The following is a 24,007-nucleotide window of genomic DNA, read 5'->3' as shown; positions in this document are numbered from 1 at the left end:
TCCATCTAGTCAAGGCTATGGTTTTTCCTGTGGTCATGTATGGATGTGAGAGTTGGACTGTGAAGAAGGCTGAGCGCCGAAGAATTGATGCTTTTGAACTGTGGTGTTGGAGAAGACTCTTGAGAGTCCCTTGGACTGCAAGGAGATCCAACCAGTGCATTCTGAAGGAGATCAGCCCTGGGATTTCTTGGGAAGGAATGATGCTAAAGCTGAAACTCCAGTACTTTGGCCACCTCATGCGAAGAGTTGACTCATTGGAAAAGACTCTGATGCTGGGAGGCATTGGGGGCAGGAGGAGAAGGGGATGACAGAGGATGAGATGGCTGGATGGCATCACTGACTTGATGGATGTGAGTCTCAGTGAACTCCGGGAGTTGGTGGTAGACAGGGAAGCCTGGCGTGCTGCGATTCATGGGGTCGCAAAGAGTCAGACACGACTGAGCAACTGATCTGATCTGATCTGAAGTTAAAGACTGTTTTTTGAAAGGATTTTTGACTCATGGGATAAATTTTCTTTTGTGCATTATTTATGCATTTAAGATGATGACAACTCTAAAATATTTTATTCAGTGAGCTCCTCTCATCATTCCTTCCTGTACCCAACTTTTAAGGTACTCTTCCTCCTTCATTGGGGCCAATCTTAGATTGTTTCTCTGCCAGTTGAAGAGGAGTACTTTTCTTTGTGTTGCTCATTTTATAATTAATCATGACCTCATCTAAACTGGGCTTCCCTTGTGGCTCAGCTGGTAAAGAATCTGCCTGCAGTGCCGGAGACCTGGGTTTGATCCCTGAGTTGGGAAGGTCGTATGGTTAAGAAAATGTCAACCCACTCCAGTGTTCTGGCCTGGATAATTCCATGGAATATGTAGTTCATGGGATTGCAAAGAGTTGGACACAACTGAGCAACTTTCACTTCACTTAACTTCGTCTAAGCTAGCATTATAGTAAGTCAGAGATGAAACAAGCAGAATGCTGTACAGGAAAGAAGATTAGTTTGGATCCTAAACCCTCTCTGAGACTAACCAGATGTGTGTCCAGAGGTTATGAATTTCATTATGTCCTTTCACTTTTTTGTCTGCTACAGGAGGAGGTTGCCCAAGATAATGTATAAAGTTTTTGATTTTTGTTAATCTTTGGTTTCATTATGGAGAAAAGTAGATGTGAATAAGGCACTAGCAATAAAGAAGAGTACAACATAACAGAAAATAAATGTTCTGGGTGGGAGAGGAGGAGAGTGTATAATGTATGTGTATGATTGATATTGGTCCTCTTTACCCTTTCTTTAGGTTATGTTTCTATTTGGTTAATCATCATTTATTTGGTTTCTTCACACAGAGCTTAACTCCTCTCCTATATGTGGTATTCATAGATTTCCACAGAGACATGGGATATGTCTGGGCTTGCTAGTGGCTCAGATGTTAAAGAATCCACCTGCAAGGTGGGAGACATGGGTTCGATCCCTGGGTTGGGAAAATCCCCTGGAGAAAGGAATGGCTACCCACTCCAGTGTTCTTGCCTAGAAAACCCCATGGACAGAGGAGCCTGGCAGGCTACAGTCCATGGGGTTGCAAAGAGTCAGACACAACTGAGCAACTAAGATGCACATGTGCGTGCACACACACACACACGCACACACACACACACAGTAAGTCATAAGGACAGAGCAAGGAAATGAAGAGAAGATGCTTTAATTTCATATTCCGCAGCCATTCATGATGACCTCTCACAATTCTACTATATGTCTTTGTTGCTGGCAGTGACGTGAAAGAACATTCCTTGGAACTGGATGTTTCTATCCTGGGAATGTTCCCTCAGAGAAGAGCTAAGCTCCCATCATGAAAAATGGGAACCACAGCTATTCACTGACAGACATCAGTGCAATCCCTGCCCCATTTAACAGATCCATCCTTTTCATTGGTAACAATATTTATGTCATCTAAGTCTGTGAATTGACCTTCCCATAAGGCAAGCCAACTGCAGTTATAACTTAGGACAGAAAGGGAAATTTAGGAGCCATCCATAGTGTTTTGACTTCTGTGCCCAGAAATTTAAATTGGCTCTGAATTTATGCACTCAAGCTATACTAGATACACCTAAAATTAGTGGATGTAGAAAGTAGTATACTAGATTTAGGAAGTAATATTCTAGACACAGGCCTTGAAGATTCTCATTTTTAATGTAAATGTTTTCTTCAGCATTAATGAACTCTTCTAGGACGTTGTTTCCCATCTTTGGCACTACTGACATTTTGGTCCAGATAATTCTTTGGTGTGGAAAGCGGTCTTGTGGGCTGTAGGGTATTCACCATCATCCCTGGGCCCTTCCCCTTAAATGCTATTATCACTCTCCTTGTGTTGTGACAACAAAATATGTCTCCAGACTTTGCTTGTTGTCCCCGGAGAAGGGGAAAAATCATCTTTAGTTGAGAGTGATTGGTCCAGGACTGTGATCATTCCGAAGATGAAATGATTGATGTAAACACCTGTGAGTGGGGGAATTAGTTTGAGCTCTAGTAATGAAGTGTTTAAAAGCTATTAAATACTGTTATTAAAAGACTCTTTGTCTTAAAAATAATCCTAAGTAAAAAAGTAATCGTCGCTAAAGTATTAACACTCAGTCGTGTCCAACTCTCTGCGGCCCCGTGGACTTGCAGCTTGCCAGGCTTCTCTGTCCATGGTATTCTCCAGGGAAGGATACTGGAGTGGATTGCCAATCCCTTCTCCAGGGAATGTTCCCAACCCAGGGACCAAACACGAGTCTCCCACATTGCAGGCAGATTCTTTACCATCTGAGCCACCAGGGAATCCCAATGATTGCTAAAGGGAGTGGTAAATTCTCCACAAAATTCATTTTAATATTTACTTTTCATAGTAAGTAAAATAATTGTCATGTACTGCTGGATTTTTACTATGTATTGATGTAAATAAAACAAATGGACATAATAGCTAAAACTTTATTACTTGTAATGTATTTTAAAAGCAAGATATATTTTAAACAGAAATTACTTTGATGCATTAAAAAAGATACTCTCTTGTTTTTTAATATAATAAAAAGAGTTAGCAATGATGGTTTCACATCCATTTAGCGATACCCAAAGATTAAAGTGTTTCCCTGATGGCTCAGAGGTAAAGAATCTGTCAATGCAGGGAGATGTGGGTTCGATTCCTGGGTTAGGGAGATCCCCTGGAGAAGGAAATGGCAACCTACTCCAGCATTCTTGCTGGCAGATCCCGTGGACAGAGGATCCTGGCAGCCTGCAGTCCATGGGGTTGCAAAGAGTCAAACACAACTTAGCCACTAGACAACAACAGTGTCAATGAAAGATTGAAGTAATTAATATAATCTGTGTTCTGTTTTTTGGGTAAGAAGTGACTTGGTTACATATCTGTCTGTACCTAAGATTGATCTATTTCTCAGTTTTAAAGCATATTTTAGGAAGAATGGAACAAATAACAGACTCCAGCAGCATATTGAATAGACTTGTATTTTAACTTTCCCATTGCAGGTTTTCACTAGTGTTGTATAAAACTAGATAGAAGTTATCTCATGCAAGAATCATTTAAAGACATGAGATGCTTTTCCTAAAGCTATCCTACTTTTCAAATCAGAATTATATTTCTATTTGTAAGGAAAAAAAATAGATAGGGAGATGAGGTTTCTTGTTTTCCCCTTCTCTATCTGTTCATTTCTTGTGGCATACTTCATTTTTATTTCCTGAAGGAGAAAGAAACTATCAAAGTTAATAATGTCATTTTGCCATTTTTGAGAGGAACTAATATTTATGTGTGCCTCAAATGTAAAGTTATTTGAAATCTTATAGAGATTCTACCAGGAGTAATTTGAAAAGTGAAATTACAGGCACTCAGACCATTGGCTTTTCTGTGTATCAAAACTATAAAGATATGAAAAGTCATTAATGTATCCATATTGATAGGCTTTGTTTTACTCTTCAGGTCTTATGATCCAGTTGATTTCACCAGAGTCATCATGTACTTACAGTTACCAGCTGTCTTCAGACTAAGTCATAGTCTAAGCCAAAAATGAGATGATGGAGTTATTACTATGTATTTGTACATAATATCTCGTAAACCTTCTTGAGGTTTTTCTTTTTTTCCCCAGTTCATTGTCGTGAATACATGTTTGGGGCAAAATAGAATTATGACATGGTGTGCTGTGATGTGAAAGAGTATAATTTGAGTTGAGTTTATTTTATAAAAATAGTTCTTTATATTTAGATTCAGAGGTATATTGGGTGTGTTTAATGACATTGTTCTATTGCCCTTTTAAAATCTCAGCGCTGTTTTCTATAGTTGAAATGAGGCTTTTGGTGCTGCATGTATTTAAGAATACATTTTCCATATCCCTCATTAATTAAGTGAATGTGGCCATTTCATAAGCATTATGCATATGACTTTATATGAACGTGTAGAAGTATCCTTGCCTTCCCCATCTATGAAATGTGATGTGTCTTTGCTGTCCAGAGTTCCCATTTCTGTTACATCCCAAACAGGGATCTTCTAGTAGTGGGGAATGCAGCACTTAAAGCTGTGACATGAAATAGCTGTTTTATTTTGCTTTTAACTACAGTGTTTCTATTTGGACCTTTTTTCAGTTATACACCTGACCATTTTTTGATATTCCACATTATATGAATTAGTTTGAAACACTGTAACAATTGTTTTGGCGGGGTGAGGGTCAGGGATGGGGGAGTGAGTGACCCAGAGGTTGGGTGGGTTGCCTTGTCTAACAGAGTGAATCCTTAGGGTCTAATTATTTGGGAGCCAAGGTTGACATGGACCCAGGAGTCCTGCCTTATTGTTTCAGTTTACAGCCCATACAACCCAGGCGTTGTTTATAGCTGTGCTGTCCAGAGCTGTTGAAAAATGGAGCTATAGTCTCAGTTGGACAATGGGGCACCCACTGTCCTCATGGGAGTATTTAAACTGAAATACAGGAAAGTGTTTACTTCCCCATTTCCACTAGCTGTGTTTAATATGGTCAGTCATTAGCGCAGATAAAGAATATTTCTATCTTTCATAAGGTTTTTATTGAATAGTGCTAAAGGATTCTTGTCCTCGACCATGCAAAAAATATTTAAGGGACTATCTTCTGCTGCAAAATCCTCGTGAATAAGCAAAGTGTTGAAAGTTGATTTTGTTTTTTCTTTTTGTTTCCTTGTGTTATAACTGTGTACTGAGGGCACAGGAAATTCACAAGGCACCCTCAGCGTTCTACCAGACTCAATGCAAAGTTTGCTCCAGCCCTGCTTTTGTCTCATTAATCAGAGTTCCCTGGTAGCACATCCTCCTTACAGGTTTTTTTTTCCTCTTATATGATTGGAAATCTGTCCTAGTCAATTTATAGAGGCCTGATCTGTTTGAGAAGCTCATAAAAAGAAGTCACAGCATTTAGGGATTTCCTCCTTACCCTACCATCTCCCTACTTTAATGGGCATATGCTCAGGTTAAATGCCATTACCATATTATTGCTTTTAAGATGTCTAGAATTGAAAGTATAGGGTTATTTTAAGACAGAAAGAAGTAAAATGTATAGGGATAAACAATATCTAGTTTCTAGTGAAAGCAGCATTAAGTTCTTATGGAGGTTAAAAAAAAACCTAATTATTTACCTTTGTCTCCCTCTTTTCAATATAATGGTTTGCTTCTTTAACTGTCTCCTAGATTGACCAGTATAATTTTTGAAAATTATTTTTAAGATTACAAACTCATGTAGTTTGATGTGGTGTGTTCCAGTTTATTGCAGTTGTTACTCATTTTGCCACTCAGATTTTCCTTCATTTGACTGGTTTCCTCAAGATCCTACTCTGTAGCCCAGGGAACTCTGCTCAGTATTAATGTGGCAGCCAGTTTGGGAGAGAATGGATACATGTGTATGTATGGCTGAGTCCCTTTGCTGTTCACTTGAAATTTTTACGGCATTTTGTTAATTGGCTATACTCCAGTCTGATATAAAAAGTTAAAAACAAAACAAAGAAAAACCCTGGTAATGCCCAAAAGCCTCTTTGCTTGCTGGTATGGCAAGATGTTCCATGTTTATTTTGCACATTTCCTCCAAAAAAACTATAATCATAATTTCTCTAGGAACTTCTAAGGTTTTTTAAAGCTTTTTTTTTCTCTTTTGTCAACATAATCTATAGAAACACCAACAATACAGAAAGCTGAAAAAATCCTTAAGCATTTATCAATTTGAATATGAATATACTTATTACAGAAAAGGGTTCTAATGTTAACTTGAAGATAAAGGGTTAGATAGGTGTCAGCTAATGAGACCACTTAAAGCAGTAATTCAAGACTCAGGGCAAGTATATTGTTCCATTTCAAATTAGATTGCACACACTGGCTCTGAGCTGTTAGTTCCTCTAACCACACATGTACATAATAGAAAAGAAAATGGAAATCAGCAAAATTATTGCTAACGTCTTTGTGCTGTGAGCGGTAAGAAACCAGGGAGTTTTAAATATTTTTAATTTTATGTTCAGCTCATCTAGATGGTTCAGTTTTATCTGCCTTTCCCAGTTAATAAAAGACACAAAGGGCAGGTACTTAAAAATCACAGAGTTAGCCTCTGCTGAGGGCTGTTGGACAGGTGCAGAATAATTTGTGAAGTAAACTAGACCATGGTACTTTTAGTATCTCCAACCCCCCTTTCTTGCTGTTTTTATTGCAGAGTTCTTGGCTACACTTTCTTTAGGCTAATTGAAAGTACTTGTAACACCGATTCATCTGCATTATTTACACTGAAAATGTTTTCTTAAAAATCTCTTGTCCAGGTACTTCCCTGGGGGTCCACTGGTTAAGGCTTTGCCTTCTGGTGGGGGTTTGATCCCTGGTTGGGGAGCTAAGATCCCACATTTTAGCCTCCGTGCCAAGAAAAAAAAAATCTTAAAACAAGTGATACTGTAACAAATTCAATAAAGACTTTAAGAAGGGCCCACATTAAAAAAAAAATCTAAAATAGGAAAGATCTTTTGCCCATTTTTGTACCAAAATTTAAATCCCATCTTACTGATACACAAGCCAGCATTTTCCTTTTGGCAAAGTTTCTGTTATAAACAAGATACAGAAGAGAGATTGGCCAGAATGAACCTCTAGAACTGGTTTTATCTTCACACCTCTGATCTCCTCTTGTCATATCTCGGCCAAGGGCATAGCCTATTTAAGTGAAAATAGGTATGTTCATATCTGCGTCTATTTCTAGATCCTATCACTGTGTCAAGTCCAGAGGTAACATTTGTAGTTTCATTGGGAAGAATTTAGTCTTCTTATGTCCCTTTAGTCGAGCAGGGGGAAAACCAAATCACCTCTTTGCTGAGAGAGCCTTTCATCCATCTCCATCTCTGAGGTTGCACGGAGGCATTATGTAGCAGTTGGCTCTGATACGCTCGCACAGACACAAATTGAGTCTGACAGCACTGATGTCTCCTGGACTTGCCGTCATTTGAAATGCTGGCGTGAGGATGGGAGTGGTGAAAGCGGGGCAGGGGAAGAGCTGATTTCCTTTAGCACTTCGACTATGAAGTTTGGAGGATTTTAACATTTGATAGCTGTGAACTGCTTGATAAGTTGTTTTCCAAATGAGATTGATAACAATAGCTGATTTGGAGCAGCTGGCTAGCTTTTGGTTTCAAGTATGTGCATTTCAATGTACAATTTGATTCTTCATGCCACCCACAAATCTGTTGAAAAGAAAAAAAAAAGGCTAGTGGAATGGTACTTAGAATGATTCACTCCTTTCCTTTTAGTTTTGTATTTCTTGCATTCATACCATTCATGTATAGCACCGAAAAAGTATCTTTTTAGAAAAAATTTTATTCTCATGCTCAATTTCATAAAAGACACACTATAGTATCTGTATTGCAATTCTTTTTTAAAGTACAAGTTATTTTAAGTTTTTAGGGTATTTCTGGGCAGCTCTAGTATTTTGTTGGAAGTTTTGTATGTGTTTCCACCTATTCCAACATGCAAAAATTAGAGGTATACTGTTTCATGGGCAAACACGTCCTGATTGTCTTTCTTAAGTTGCTCTCACAGTGAAAGAGAAAGCAATAATGTTAAAAATGCCTTATTTCTTTATTAAGAGCCTACTGTGTATAAAATGTTGTGCTCAATTTACTGAAGGTTCTGTAGGAACTATTATTTATCACCTAAAGAGCCATACTTCAAATTGTTGCTTGGAGCCAGTCAGTCATCACTTCCATTTTTTCTATTCCCAACAGGACCACCATCACTCTTATGGTCTGTGTTACTTCTTAGTTGCGACTCCTGATAATAGTGTTCTGTAAATCATCCCACATTCAGCTGTCACTTAATCTTTCCAAAAATTCATTCTATATTGTTCTTCTCCAAAACATTAAATAATCCCCTTTGTGGTTTGCTGCAAAAAGGCTGGTTGACTTAGGTTGGTATCCAAGGCTCTCCATGATCTGTTATTTTTTAATCCTGAGCCATTGTGTTTTGCCTCATCCTCTTTTGGTTTCCTAGTGGATCCATCACACCTATCCTGTAGTGTCAGTGTGGACCTGGGATCAGCTGCTTCAGCATCTTTCAAAAACTCGTTAGAAATGCAGGTTTTTGGACCCCCACCACAGACCTACTGATTCACAAACTCTGGTGGGAGGGTGCCTTGGTGTAAGCATGCCAGGTGCTTCTGATGCATATAGATATTTGGGAAGTCCTCATCTAGGCCAGTCAGGTGACTCACCTTTGCCAGAGTTCCTTTTTCACTGCCCTGCTTTTTTCTTAGAATTCCTGGAATGCCTTGCCTTTCTTTTGGTAAAATCCTGCCAGTACTCCAGGGTCTAATTGAAGACACTGCTTTTTTCCATGATATCATCCTGCTCCCTGTATTCCGTGGCATTATTTGGCTTTCCTCCCTGGCACTAGTCACTTATTAACTTGTACTCATCATTCAATGTACCTGGGTTGTTATTTTCCCTCCTAAACTGGAAAATCACAGAGGGTGGAATCTGACTCATTTGTGTATCTCGAGATGCACACATGAGTAGCAGTTCTGATGTTTTGCACTCAGTAGGCTCTGTAAAAGCAGTCTGTGGCTTATTGATTTTACATAGAAGATTGAGAAAACTAAGCCCTTGCCCAGGAGGCATATAAACATCCTGTTAAATCAAAGTGGCTTATGCTAGCTATTGTTTTGACTTATTGAAGCCAAACTAGACCTAGATGTGATGTGTCTTTAGGGAAGAAGCCAAATGTGCTGGTGTAAAACATTCTAACCTCTACTATTTAGCTGGAGAAGTTGAATTAACACTGTCATTTCACCTGGTGCCAAGAAAGCAACTTCCGTTATTCTGCCAATAATAGACTTTTATCCTGCACAGTGGAGCGTCTCTTAAATCTTACACATAGCATTGATGTGCTTTCTTCCACCGATGTATTCATGTAATATTTCCTAAGAAGTGACAGTTTCTTCTCATAAAGCATTGCCCAAAAGGTGGCCTGAGCAGAGAGTGAAATTCAAAATGGTTGGCTTCAAGATGACCTCAACATGGGAATAAGATAAGCTTGGGCTGCCTCATTTCACAAACCAGGTTGTTTGTTTGCTAATACAAAGGCATCGCGGTTACAGTTTATGGGCTGTATATACGGTGGTTTGCATCTCTCCTGGTGGTTGTGATGGGACAAGGTGAAAAGAGCAAGGAGTCTAAGTGTCTTTTGTCTTTCTTCCCTTTCTTCTACCACTCCCCTCACAGGCTCTGAAAGTGTTCCAGCTGAAATTTCAGATCAGCCTGACTTGCTGCGGCTTCTGAGGCAGTGATTCCAAGCTGCCAGTGTGTGCTGGTGCCAAGCTGCAGGATGGTGCACATAGCCAGGCCATTGCTGCTGCTCCTTGCCTTCTTCCTCCACGCGGATGCTGAGAGTAAGCCATCCTCCCTTTCCCTGGGGGGCTGGGACCATAATGAGTGGTTTTGTTTGCAGTTGGCACCATGCTCAGGGCTGCTGAATATGTTTCCTTTGGAAGTAAATCCTGAGACACTGTGGGATCCTCCTTGGCTACCAGCCAGCCTTTCAGAGAGATTATTGATGTGACTTCCTTACCATTTCCTCTCTTGCTTAATGCCCTTTTTCTTGTGCATCTAACTGCTCCTACTGTTTTGGCTTTTTTTTTTTTTTTGATACTCTTACCAGCCCAGTGGCAAAAGACACTATGAGACCAATGATAGAACACCAACTGGGATTAACCAGTTGTTGGTGCCAATAAGTAAACATTGCTCAGACCCATTAGAAATTTCTTTAGTTTTGTGGCTATTTCTATGTTTAGAAAAATGCACAGTGTCACATTGAGCCCAATTAAACTTCCAAGCCCTTGTAGCTGTCATAGCAGCTGTTCTAACGTACCGTTTCCGACAGCTGTCGTGGAGTACAGTATTCAAACAAATCAAGCAGAACTGACAACTTTGTGGCTGGATGAAGAGTGTGGAAGTGTGAGGAGAATTCTGTGGCATACAGACACCAAAGTTTGGATTATGGGACTCAATTTGTGAAGTCGAGATTGTGGTCAATTAACCTGCCAGTTAATGAGACGATCATATCTCCTTTGTAATTCAGAAGTCATTAGACCTACCTTGTTTATTTATGTTTCTTTCTCCATCTGTCCTTTGGCTTTTGGGAAGAGACAGTACTGGAAAAAGGCATGTCTGGCTTGCATTCACTGACATGTCTGGTTCTTGGTAGTGGTTTAGCTCTTAAAAGAGTTGACCATTCTCTTTGGAGGCCCCTTGGTACTATCAAAGTGTGTAATATCTGTAGTCGTTAACTTTTACTTACACCGACTATTTCAGATTGAACTTGATTCATGTTAAAGATGTTTCAAAGACAGCGATCCGGTGTCTTGTTGGCCCTTACCTGTGAATTGCATTTCAACAAGAATTTCCTCAATAGCAGCCAATTTCTTTGTTTAAATAGGGGCTCTAGTTTTTAAAGAGAGCTTTCCAGGAGTGAAAGGAATATTGTTAACAATAGGATACATATGGAACATACATGTTTTAGGCACAACATTCTCTGGTTAATAATGTATATAGTCTCCTAATTAGCACTTGGGAGTGCTGGTTTAAGGTGAAGCCAAGGAATTTCTACTACAATGCCAACAAATAATTAACTGGGAAAAGACCCAAGTGAAAGACGCTTGTGTTATTTTAAAGCCGTTTATGTCAAAACCTATTTTAACATTGAAATCTAAATTTAGTGTATTAAAGAAATAAGGCATATGGATTTATTTCTCTGTTGTGGCTAGAGTGAAAAAATAAGTTGTTCTACAGTTGTTAATTTTTGGCAAAAACATTAAGACCATGGGAAGTCACTTTAATGTCATATCTCAGAGATTTTCTTAAAGTTACTACACCTAATTATCATATATCCGTGAAGTTATCATTCTAGATAAGTAAGCATATTCTTCTACTGAAAAGTTTGCTTTTGCTTAATTCTCTGGTGAAAAGTGGCAGACAGATACCAAGCATTGAAGAACACATACTTTTAAAATTTAAAATTATCTTTTAAAGACAGTCTACTATTCCTCCTCTTGTTCTACCTCTTCTCTTTCTCTTCCACTCTTCCCTCACATTTCTTATCCAGTAGAGTCTTAAGCAAGAAATAACAAAGGCCTGAGTAAGTGGTTATTAGTTAAATTAAGATATTCACCATGTTGTATATTTATGTGATACCAGTTTTCAACCTCAAGATGTAATCTGGAAAATAATCCTTTCTCTCTCACTTGTCCTTTTGCACTACAAGGAGGGGCAGGCTTCTTTGCCAAATTGATTTTGTTTAGTGTTTTGTGTCTCCTCAACCTTACTTGAGGATATTTTCCCTTTAATACATTCTTTTGCCATTGTTGAACAGCATGTGTAACCTGAGTATTCCTGGGGAAATACATGAAGAATCAGACATGCATGGCTTTTCTTTTTCTTTTTAGATACATTGTAAAAGAAGAAAGAACATCCCCTAGTAATCTACTGGAGGATATTCATGGTGCATGTAAACACATATAGAGCCTGAGATATAATTTTAGTCACTAAGAATGTTTAAAGAACAATGGATAAAATAGGATTTAGACTGTAAGCCATTAAATTGTGCCATTAGCATCACTTAAAACACTGAAAAAAATAAAGATAGAAGTTACAATGAAGAAAAAATTGATTCTTCACCATCATATAAAGATGATATTTCTCAGGCTTGTATTACCTGGGAGACTGATTTGTTTCTCTGTGATTTCTTTAGAATATCTAGCTATATTTTTTCCCTCTTTCCTAGCTGTATTTTATATTTGTACAAGGGATTGGGAGTTATATTTCAAAATTTAATAGTAGCTTGTCAAAGCCATTCATTTACTATGGAATAATTTTTTTTAATATTATTCTCTTTTGAAGAAGGGATGATATGATAGGTTGGGAGTGGAAAGAAGCCATTCTGGTGAACTCTGTTAACTCTATGTGTACAACTCCCTCCCTTTAGAAATGATTAATTCCAAAGAGCCATGAAGTTAGGCTTATAATCTATTGTGTGGAACACCATAGCAAAGTGCTGGTGTGATGTTGCATTTAGTAGAAGAGCTCTCATGAGCCTTGGTTCAAACCCAGATTGAAATGTTGTGAAAATATCCCTTTAACAGAAATTTATAGTTTTTGCTGCTGCTGCTGCTAAGTCACCTCAGTCGTGTCCAACTCTGTGTTTTTGCAGTGCCTATTTAAAGTGCCTGATCAATCTCCACTATTATTTTTAAAGACTACATGTGTACATGGATCCTATTTCTTTTTGTCCTAGGTGTGTAACACTTGAAATGTTGTTGCTTATTCCTTCTTGAACGCACACACACATGGTAGAGCTGTGGTCTCAGGGAAGAGTCAAGTGGGAGTTCTCTCTCAGTATTAGGAGTAGCCCTTCCGCATGCCAGGCTGACCAGTTTTCTGTCGTGGTTTGACTGAGATCAATTTGGTGTCAATATGCATGCAAATTCTAGAAGAATTTAGAATATATTATATTAATATAATCCTAGGGTAAATATCTTTCTGTTGGCTCAGTTTGCATAATAGTTTCTGATAATTTTATTTAGTATTAGTTTGTTATTTACCAGTCATTTTGTTTGTTTTTTGAACTAAATGCAGACCAAGAATCTGCTGTTAAATCTTCTTTTATAAAATTGGTTTCACTACAATGAAATCATTTACATTCTAGACCTGAGTTTATGCTTTTTGGCCACTGTCATTGGATATGAGTGTTACTGGATCTTTATTACAAACACAACTGTCGACAGATGAATTCCTAAAATGGTTTAGTTCATCTTTTTCCTGCTGCTTTTTGTCTCTTTGCTGTCTCAGATGGTGAACACACCCTCATGTTCCTTCTTGCTGTTAATGAACCTCCCTGTAGTCCCCATCAACTTGCAGTACTTCTGTCCTATGTGAAAGCAACTAGGTTTCTTTTATCCCCCCTCTGGTAGTATATCTCTCTGTCCAGTGTAACTGCATTATTTCTTTGGCATTAGAGAATAGACTGACATCGTTATTGTAAGATGACCAACTTGCTTGTTTTCTGATGGGGAGCATAGGGTGGTACTCAATAAAGTAAGCTCTGAAACCAGAGTCTGGTTTTAAATTCTGCCTGTCCTTTTGTAACCTGGAGCATGATGCCTCGTACTCTTTGCCTCAGTTTCCTATCTTAAAAATGTGGATGATGAGTGATGATGGTGATGGCATAGACTAGTGCCTTCTCTTGGGTTTATTGAGGATGAAATGAATTAATGTAAAACACAGATCAGCAGATAACACACAGTAGATATTTAATGTGTTATCTATTATTGAAAAACATTCAGCTAACAGTTTTCATTGAGCACTTGTGTTTAGGTACCATGCTAAAATTATTTAAATTTGATCTACAGATTACAAAAATTTGGATGATTGATAAACCAGATTTTCCTGCAGTGTGTTAAAAGTCCCCAGCTTGCCTCTCTTTAAAAAAAAAAAAAATCCTATACATAGGCGACTCTTATAAACTCTGTTCCAGGAGTTAATCTGAAGATCAAGAGGGAAAAATTTGAAGCATATCTGCTTTTTCAAGCTTAAGATATTACCAATTTAAAATTAATTTGACTTGGGTCTAATGGCTAATGGAAAGTGTTTCCATCTTCCTGTTTTGTTGCTTCCTGTAATGAATTTTCTTGAGTTGCTCAGAAGGAGGCGCTGGAGATATTTACTATAACCAAATACGGGAATATATGGGCCCCTGGTCCGGAAAGTTCGAGATGGAAGTAAACATAGTAATGAAGAGAGTAAGTGGCTTTTGATATGGCCAGAAATTATTCTTCAGGAAGAAAACTAAAAAACAGGAAAATGATGAGTTTGAAGGGCAGGGTAAATGATTCCTTTTGTATTTTACAGAAATTACTTCTGCAAAGAAACCTAACTCAAGTCGTTAGATCACCAAAATGAAGTTAGGAATGGAAAGACTGTCTTTTTTCTGTCATCAAAATGTGTTCCTTCCAGTAGACAGGGCCATTTCACTGAGAGCATTCATAGCTCATCAGAAATGTTCTTTAGTTTTTATTTTGGATTATGAGTGTTTAGGCATGTATGATATATGTATATATGCTTGCATGTATTTATGTATTTAGATCACAAACCATTTAACCATATATTAAAATGTATTAATTGCTAGGGATGATGAAAATGTTCTAAAATTAGATTGGGGTGCTGATACTAATTGGATATACAGGTACAAAATACCATTGAAGTAGGACATTTTGAATGGGTGATCTGTATGTCTGTCAATCATATTCCAGTGAAGCTCTTTGAAAAACAAAAGGTAAACTGCTGCTTAGCACAGCTCTCTGGTTAGATTCCCTTTGGTGTGTGTCACCTGAATAAAAAGTGTACTGGTTCCTTGGGCCAGTTAGAATAGACATGCTCATTGAGGAAAGCAGGAAGAAAGCCAGTTCATTTTCCATGCTTATCAATGCCTTCCTTGTTTTCCTTTTCTCTGAATTTGCAGAGGTGTGGCAAAATACAAAAAACCTTACTGCTGCCTCCTTCCTCCCCTCACGGTAAAGTAGCTAAATTAGCACCATCCAGCTGTCTGCAGCAAGAAAAGTATTCCAACTATTTCACTTATCCTTTGCAGAGTTTTCATAGCTTTCTCAATTAATTGCTCCCAGCAGAGCTGTACCTATCTAGTAAGGTTAAGAATATGTCACACAATCAACAAATGTGTATACTTCAAAGCATTTTATTGTGTATAAAGGGACTTGCTTTATTTTTAGTCCAAGATACAACATATTTGTTATCTCTGATCTCTACTTGTGATGAGGCCCTTAAGCTTGACAGATGGAACAATATCTGAAATATTTGTGAATTGCTTTGTTACTGCTCATAGCCTGGTGATATTTGACTATACTGTTCTGTGATTCCTTAATTTCTTTCCCAGACATTCTTATTTTTCTTTAATTTTCCTCACATAGTTACTATTTACCTGATTCATTTCAAATAAGTTTGATCTGTTTGGGAGCCTCCACTCTTCTGCCTTTGTTGTCCTGCTTCAGTAAATTCAGAGAATTCCCAACCAGTGTCCATCTGGAAATAAAGAATTAATAGTACTGGTGCTTGGGTGGAAATTGATTCTCTTACCTATAATTTTGCTTTTTCTCTTTTCCTTAGCTTGCTTTAGATTTATTTATTCATTTGTGATGCAGTGTGTGTGTGTGTGTGTGTGTGTGTGAGAGAGAGAGAGAGAGAGCACTAGCGAGTGAGCATGTACTCCATGGAAAACTTTGTGTATAATGGTGGGGATACAAAGATTTAAAGAAGTGTGGTTCCACATCAACTTGTAATCTTCCTTTAGATTTCATGGCTCACTTTTCAAAACTCTCTCAAGCAGCGCTCCCAGGCTTTATCTCTAGGCAGGAGTCATACTTAAGAATATAGACTTGGAAGCCGAATGTGCTTAGTTGCTCAGTCATGTCCAACTCTTTGCGACCCTATGGACTATACAGTCCATGGAATTCTCTAGGCCAGAATACTGGAGTAGGTAGCCTTTCCCTTCTCCAGGGGATCTTCCCAATTCAGGGATTGAACCCGGGTCTCCCACACTGCAGGCAGATTCTTTACAAGCTGAGCCCCAAGGGAAGTCCTGTGTTCAAATCTTGCCTCTGCTGTATAAGTGTTCTGACCATGTGCAAGTTACAAGTCTGTAGGCCATTTTCATATCTGTAAAATGAAGATGAAAAGTGGCATACATTCGATATAGATATCATAAGGATTAAATAGAGAACTGTTTATAAAGTATTTTGAAGAATAGGATTAAATATTCACTAAATGTTAGTTGCTGTTGTGCTTTTTTCTCATTGATTTGCATCATTTCCAAATTAGAATCATATGTATGTAGATCTAAACATTTAGGTCAATATTTAGGACATTGATGATCCCATTAACATCATAATTTGAGCAATATCTTTTGAAACTGTAAATATATATCATTATATATACAGTTTTGCCACCAATGGGCATTGACTGATTGGTACATTCATGTATTTAATACTCCCTTTAATAATTATTTATTGGACATATTTCCTGTGTCAAGTATTGAGGTAACTACTGGCTAAACAATGATGAGGTAAAGGAATAGGATCCTTACCCCATAGAGGGATGATTAATCTCAAAACTTTTATATGTTTGGTGATAAATGTTATGAGGGAAGAAAATAAGGAGGTTAGTGTCTCAGCTATTCAGAAGAGTAATAAAAAGGTTTCTGAAGCAGTGATTTACTTTTTTGCTTATTGTGAAATAATTTTAGACTTGAAAGAAATTAAAATTGTACAGCATTTTCCGTGTAGACTTCACGCGTATTTCCCCAATAATGATGTGTTACATAATTGCAGTACATTATCAAAATCAGAAAGTCAATATTAGCACAAGACTATTAACTACAGGTTTTACTAGTTTTCACATCAATTTTTTTTTTAAAGGTGTAGTTCTATTAAAGAAGATCAAATGCATAGCTCTGAGGGAATGCTTTTTGAGTTAGCACTTGATGGATGAATAGAAGTTAACTAAACTACACCTGCAAGAGCTGTTAAAGTTCAAGAAACTTTTATACGGCAAGACAGGGACGACCTACTATATTCTGGGGACTTGAAAGAATGGATGTAACTGGATCCCAGGTGGTGAGAAGGAGGAAGTAATCCAGTAAGAGTGTACAAGTAAGCAGGGCTATCTAATGCGAGGCTTTAGAACTTGTTCAGTATCTTGGGTTTTATTCCAAAGACAGCTGGAAGAGTAACAGAAAGAAGTGTGAAAAAACAGCAGTGTGGTGGTAGCAGGAATGGAAAAGTCTTTTGGAGCCAGGCCAACAAAAATGTCCTTGAGGTCTTTTAAGAGTCTTGTTGAAGGTTAAAAGATGGGAAGCAGGAGAGAAGAGTGATGGCAGTTAGGAAGACCAGATGGCCTTGAAACTGAAAAAAAAAAAAAAAGTTGATTTTACTGAGATACATTCTCCTAAAACTTGAACCAACAACAGATTAGCTTTTTTCTTTCACTCAGAATTATGATAATGAGGGACATGTAATTCTTTATTTTTATCATGTCCTTTTCCCCCGAAATACATTATTGCTCATACTTATAATTTCTCTTTTTGGTTGTTCAGACAATTTTATTATAAACTTAATAAATTTCATGTATTTGTAATAAATAAATATTCATGTATTTGTCAAAAAAAAAAGTACCTTGGAATCCAGAATTAGTTTAAAACTGTGAATGAACTTTAAAACCTTACTAGAAAAGGTATTTCAATTTAGCGTTTGTTCTCTAACGAAGTTTTTAAATTCACTTTGCAATATGTGGTGGGTTTTGTATAGTCACAGCATAGTGTTCTGACAGTTCTTTTATACTACAGTTGTTGAATGTGACATTAAAATACACTAAGTACTTATATTTTCATATTTAAAAAGTAGTGCATAATACGTTACTTTTGGGCTATAAGTGCGGGAAGTAAAAGGAGCTGGTTAAATACATTCCAGTAGTTTATTTTCTCTCTTAGTTTTTCCTTTGTTTGTTGTTTTTGCTGAATTGCTTCCCTGTGGCTCAGCTGTTAAAGAATCCGTCTGCAATGCAGGAGACCTGGGTTCGATCCCTGGGTTGGGAAGATCCCCTGGATAAGGGAACACCTACCCATTCCAGTATTCTGGCCTGTAGAATTCCCTGGACTGTATAGTCCATGGGGCCGCAGAGTCGAACATGACTGAGCGACTTTCATTTCACTTCACTTCATAAAGGAGTGAGAAAAAAATAAATTGTGGTTGTTTGTTTACCACAAAAAATTGCAGACCTTAAGTTCTGCATACCATTGACCAGATCGTTAGAACTATCTGTATTATTTATGCATCATGGGACTTTTTATTTTTACCTAAAGACACATATTTTTGGTAATGACAACCATGTTTTGAAAAGAGCCTGTTTTTTCCCTCAGTACACCTTTAAAGATTTTTAAATTGTTTTATATCTGGTCAAGTTAAGATTTTTGTGAACCTCATTTTAATTGGTAACAAAAGTTTACAACTTGATATTCAAAAATGTTACTGCAACCACCTATTAATAAAAGTACTAGCTATTAAAAAAATAGACTAAGGGAAGGCATTCATTGTTTTCAGCTGTAGTGATTTTAGGTCATTACAAAGAGCACCTCTTTAATGTCGTTGTGTATCCTTTAAAAGTAAATTTAAATCACAATGTTTAGTTGAAAATTAATGTTTAATTCAGTAAATGCCTACTGTGTGCCCCAAACAAGCCATCTCCTGGTTCTTGTTATCACAGAATTTACATTCTAGCTGGGGAGGGAGGAGAGAAGCATGCAGCACAAGGTTGTGAACCAGAGATAAAAGAACAGTGTGACTTTGATAGTTATAAATGCAGCAGAGATAATGAAACAGGGTGATGTGCTGTGAAAGTAAGCGGGGTATTAGAGGAGGGGACTGGGCATTTCTTCATTTTCTGTCAAGGAAGGTGTTGCCTAGTGAGAGACAACACTTAAGCTGAGTGATGGGGAGCCACCAGCTGTGAAAAAGTAGAGTTCAATGCATCCAGGCAAATAGAACAGTGATTCACAAAAGCCTGAAGGAAAGAAGCCTCCTGTGTTCAAAGGACAAAATAAGGCCCAAGGGTCGGAGGCACAGTGGGTGGGAAGGCAGGAGAGCGGGGTGGGGCTAGACCATGTGGCCCTGCGGGCCTTAAAAGGTGTTGGATTGCTCCAGTATGTGGGAAACGCATGTGTTCTTGGGATATCTATCTATGAAACCTTAGTTGGGCACACTGTCCTCTACTGGACAAAGTAAATGTTTTTTTCTCAAATAGTTCATTGAAGGGTTGGTGCAATCTCTGATTAGGTTCTAAATTCATTTTCTAAGCTCCTCGAATGAAATTTCCTTTGTACCATCCATGTAGACTTTGGACACTAAAACCTTTGGTTAACAAGAGCAAAAATAATCTGCTTTTAACTCTTTAGCTCTGGCATAATTTGTTTTTCTTTTGAAGCAGAAGATATTTCTGCATTGGAAATATGCAGTGAAGTCTACACTCCATCAATATCCAGAGCTGGAGAGGACTAAGGAGGTACATATGAAAACAGAGCTTTTTTTTATTGGAAAGTGATGGCCAGCATACCTTTGCAGGGAAAAAGGGAGATTCTATAGGCCTTTCATCTATATGGTTCCATTTAGTTAAGAACCCTGGTGTTCATTTGGTAAAGAATCTGCCTACAGTGCAGGAGACCTGGGTTCAATCCCTAGGTTGGGAAGATCCCCTGGAGAAGCAAATGGCAACCCACTCCAGTATTCTTGCCTGGAAAATCTATGGACAGAGAAGTCTGGTGGGCTGCAGCCCATGGGCTCACAAGAGTTGGACACGTCTTAGCAACTACACCACCACCACACAGCAATGGGATTCCTAAGTGATTCCTGTAGGGAAAGTGTGTCCTCTATGTAGATGAAATAATTTTAATTAACTTTTTCCCGGTAAACTTCTTTTGCTTGGAGGAAATCTATTGCTTATGTGATTTAACACATTGGATTTAGGTTTAAGCCCAGGGGAGTTATAGGATAATAAATTAAGGATTATTAAACTATAAGTTAAATATGTTTTCTGTAAAATAGTACGCAGGGTTAGCAACCAGATTTGGCTTAAATTCTGGTTCCTCTGCTTACCTTAAACAGTTTTCTCAATTCTTCTGACCATTTGGGAATGCTCATAGCTCTTATAAGTTGCTGTGAGATTCAAATGAAATCCTTTATGCGAAGTGCTGTGAGTACCTGATGCATGGCAGGTATTCAGTAAAGGTTCATCTTTATCTCATTGTAGAAACCAACCTGCCTGATGTATATAGAAATCAATTGTCTTGCATTTTCTCCTAGCTGAGATGATTTTCAGCTCAAGGAATGAGCAATACCTTGAACAGCAACAAAAAAAGCATAATAAAAAAAGCATCCTTGTCTTAGATTTGTTTTATAACTTATATGCTGAACTCAGTTAAATCTCTCCTGGCTATATTTGTGCCATCAGTGTAGCCCGGAGTTTGTCAAGCTTAACACTGTTGACCTTTTGGGCTGGGTAATTCTTTGTGTTGGGTGGGGTTTGCTCTGAGTATTGTAGAATGTGTAGCAACATCCCTGGCTTATTCCCAGTAACATTCTAGCCCCCAGTTGTGACAACCAGAAGTCTTCAGATATTGCTAAATGTTCCCTGAGGGGCAAAGAAACCCTTGGTTAAGAACACTAATAATGTGTAAGTGCTGGTGCAGGATGGGCTTCCTTGGTGGCTAAGACTACGGAATCCGCTTGCAATACAGGAGACTCATGTTCAACACCTGGATTGGGAAGATGGCAACCCACTCCAGTATTCTTGCCTAGAGAATCCCATGGACAGAGGAGCCTGGGGGGCTACAGTCCATGGGGTTGCAAAGAGTTGGGCATGACTGAAGGACTAATACTTTTCACTTTTCTGGTACAGAATGCTGGTGCAGAGACTAGAAGAGGGAGATTCTGCCCTTCTAACAGAAGGGGGAAATTTTGTCAGAAATATGTTAGGCATTTTGTAAGATCTTGAAATCAGCTATGCGAACTGATAAAGCTAAATGTGATTTCTGTTTAATGTCTGTATAACCAGGAACTGATTGCCTAATTTCTTTATGTCTCAATTTGTTGTCTAGAGTATTGCATGATAATTACAGGATTGCTGTGAATATGAACCAATGTAAGGTGCTTAGAACTATACCTTACACATAGTAGGCACTAAATATTAGCCATTGTTACTACATCAACAAGTTTCTTTATAGTGTATTATTTTTGTTAATATTTTTATTTTACTTTGTTTTAGTAATAAAATCCACTTTATCTCATAGCATTGATCATGAAAATACCATACCCTTGTATAATTTTTAAACATTTTATATCTTACCTCATTCCTGAATACTCTAGGAGTAGGGAGGATACCTTTTATCATCCGCAGTTCAGTTCAGTCGAGTTGTGCAGCCATGTCCGACTCTTTGCGACCCCATGGACTGCAGCATGCCTGGCTTCCCTGTCCATCACCAACTCCTGGAGCTTGCTCAGACTCATGTCCATTGAGTCCGTGATGCCATCCAACCACCTCATCCTCTATCATCCCCTTCTCCTCCTGCCTTCAGTCTTTCCTAGCATCAGGATCTTTTCCAATGAGTCAGTTCTTTGCATCAGGTGGCCAGAGTACTGGAGCTTCAGCTTCAGCATCAGTCACTTCTCAGGTAAAAGAAACCAAGGGTCAGAACAGATGACTTGCCTGGAGCAAAAAGGTGAGAAGGTGATGGAGAGAGCCCTAGAATTCAGCTCTCTTGATGCTTTGTCTGTGGAAGAGGCAGAATGATTAAAAAGAGCAGGCACAAGAACAAAATGCTTAGTGACCAGAAACCTGGACAAGGGGACAGAGGGGTGTCACCACCAAGGGAGATTTCAGAGGCCCATCTCCACTGCAGTAGTGCTGGAACTTAATTCATAGCAGAGTGAGGATTCAGAATCACGGAGGAAAGATTACACCGTATCCATAGTTTATGCACTGTGTAAGAACTAGAGAACCATTGAATGACTACTATGAAGGCTTCTGTCCTGTTTGAATTAAAAAAAAATACTATCAATTTGGAAATGTTTGCATCCGTGCAACTAGTATTTTATTATAAAATGATTTTCACTTATCATTAGGCTTCCTTGTTGCTCTCATCTGCCAATTTGAACTGAAATTGTCAGCAGTAAGTTCTGACTTGAAGCATGACTTTAACCACTGTAAGCATGGTGTGATCCTCTTCTTAGTCATGTTCTGGTAGGTTGGGAATCATGGACAAACTATTCTATAGCCCCTCTCAAGGTGGAGTCAGATTCTCCTCCCCTTGAATTGGGCTTGTTTCCTTGAGGTGCTTTGACTTACACAGTGCTGCAGCAGAGACGCTGTACTTGTCCTGGGCTTAACCCTTTTCAGTCTGGGAGCTTCCATGTCCGCTCTGTGGTGCCTGGAGTCATCGTAGAACAATGCCCAGCTGTTTAGCTGGAGGGACCCCATGGAAAGAAAGAACTGCCCAGAAGGTCTGCACACTTGTGGCCTTCCAGGTGTTCTAGCTGGAGCTCAGCCTCCTCCTGGTGCCATGAGAGTGATCTCAAATGAGTTGAGTAGAACCACCCAACTGAAGCCTGCAAGGCAGAATCCTGGGCAGAGAAATCTTTGCCTTAAGCAAGTTTTGAGGTGGTTTGAAATACAGCAATAGGTAACTGGAATGCTAGTGATTATTGTCAACAAAATGAAACACCTACCAGCTTGAGGAACTAGCTTGGACCTATCATTTATTCTTTTTTCTCTTCCGGCTCCGTACATCAGATGGCATTCTAAATAACAAGTGTTTAACGGCAGTCCTTTCTTGAGGAGATGAACGTGTTGATATACACCAGTTAAAGCCCGATCTAGTGGTAAACTTCTGAAACCTTTCCACATTTTTGCATGCCTTTTGACTAGAGGTCGATGAATGGTTTTTGTGAAGGACCATATATATAGTAAACATTTTTCTTTTTTTATTTTGTGAGCCAAGTAGTCTCTGTGACAACTATTCACCTCTGTGTTACAGCAAGAAGACAACCACAACAATTCATAAATATGTGGGAGACGTGGTGTTACAGTAGGACTTTATTTACGTACCCATGCAGTGAGCCAGCTTTGGACTGAGGGTTATGGTCATGACCTCTGCTTGCATGACCTTGCACACAAGTTCTCCTCTAAAAATAGTGGGGACTAGAGAATATTTATTAGCAGAAAACTTTGTTTTAACCTGGTGGGATTAGCCAGGGGAAAGCGATGTGTTTGATTACTCTCTTTTAGCACTTTACTTTGTTAGTAACGTTTATTGGGAGCAGATTAATTAAAATAAATGAGTTCAAGGAGCACGTCTCTTGATAAACAGAGATGTTTAATAGCACTTAACCTTTAGAATTTATGCAGAATAAGCTTTGCATGTTGTTGTGCTTTATGTCTTTGGGGGGTGCTTCAGGTACTCGGCTGTTTAGTGCCACTTCAGATTGTAAACTCCTGACAAATGAATAATTTATCAGCTGTGGGATAGTTTTCATTGCACTGTGAGCCTGACATTTGGAGCTATGAACATCTTAGGATAAAAAGTGTTGGTAAGTGTTATGTTTGATGGGAATGTTGTAACACGGTCTGTAAAGAAACAGGTTTGTAGTCATGGGTATTGAAGCCTGATACTGGTTTCATAAGGCAAGCAAAAGCAGAAATATCATGGTGAATTTGATCACTTCATGGATGCTTCTAGTATTGATGTCCTCTATACCATCTCAGCACTCATAAATCAAAAGCAAAATAAAACTCTTCACAAGAAAGCACCATTGATCCAGCAGCAATACTTGGAAATAACACTTTGATCCACACTGTCATCAAATGGAAAGGCCTTCAGAGGGCATGGAG

At 38.5% G+C, this 24,007-nt stretch overlaps 1 protein-coding gene across 9 annotated transcripts in view; it reads left to right on the top strand.

Moving 5' to 3' along the window:
* Positions 1-24,007, top strand: part of PTPRD (protein tyrosine phosphatase, receptor type, D) — a 572,360-nt gene that overhangs the window by 103,731 nt on the left and 444,622 nt on the right. For all 9 annotated transcript variants that reach the window (XM_010856985.1, XM_010856991.1, XM_010856992.1 and 6 more), the window contains exon 2: positions 9,731-9,897. In XM_010856985.1, coding sequence (XP_010855287.1) covers positions 9,834-9,897 — 64 coding nt within the window. In that variant the 5' untranslated portion in view covers positions 9,731-9,833. The remainder of the gene's footprint in view (positions 1-9,730; positions 9,898-24,007) is intronic.

This window comes from Bison bison, unplaced genomic scaffold, assembly GCF_000754665.1.
Source record: "Bison bison bison isolate TAMUID 2011002044 unplaced genomic scaffold, Bison_UMD1.0 scf7180017864376, whole genome shotgun sequence".
NCBI lineage: Eukaryota > Metazoa > Chordata > Mammalia > Artiodactyla > Bovidae > Bison > Bison bison.
Note: the sequence above shows the minus strand (reverse complement) of the source record. Positions and strands in the feature narration are given on the sequence as shown.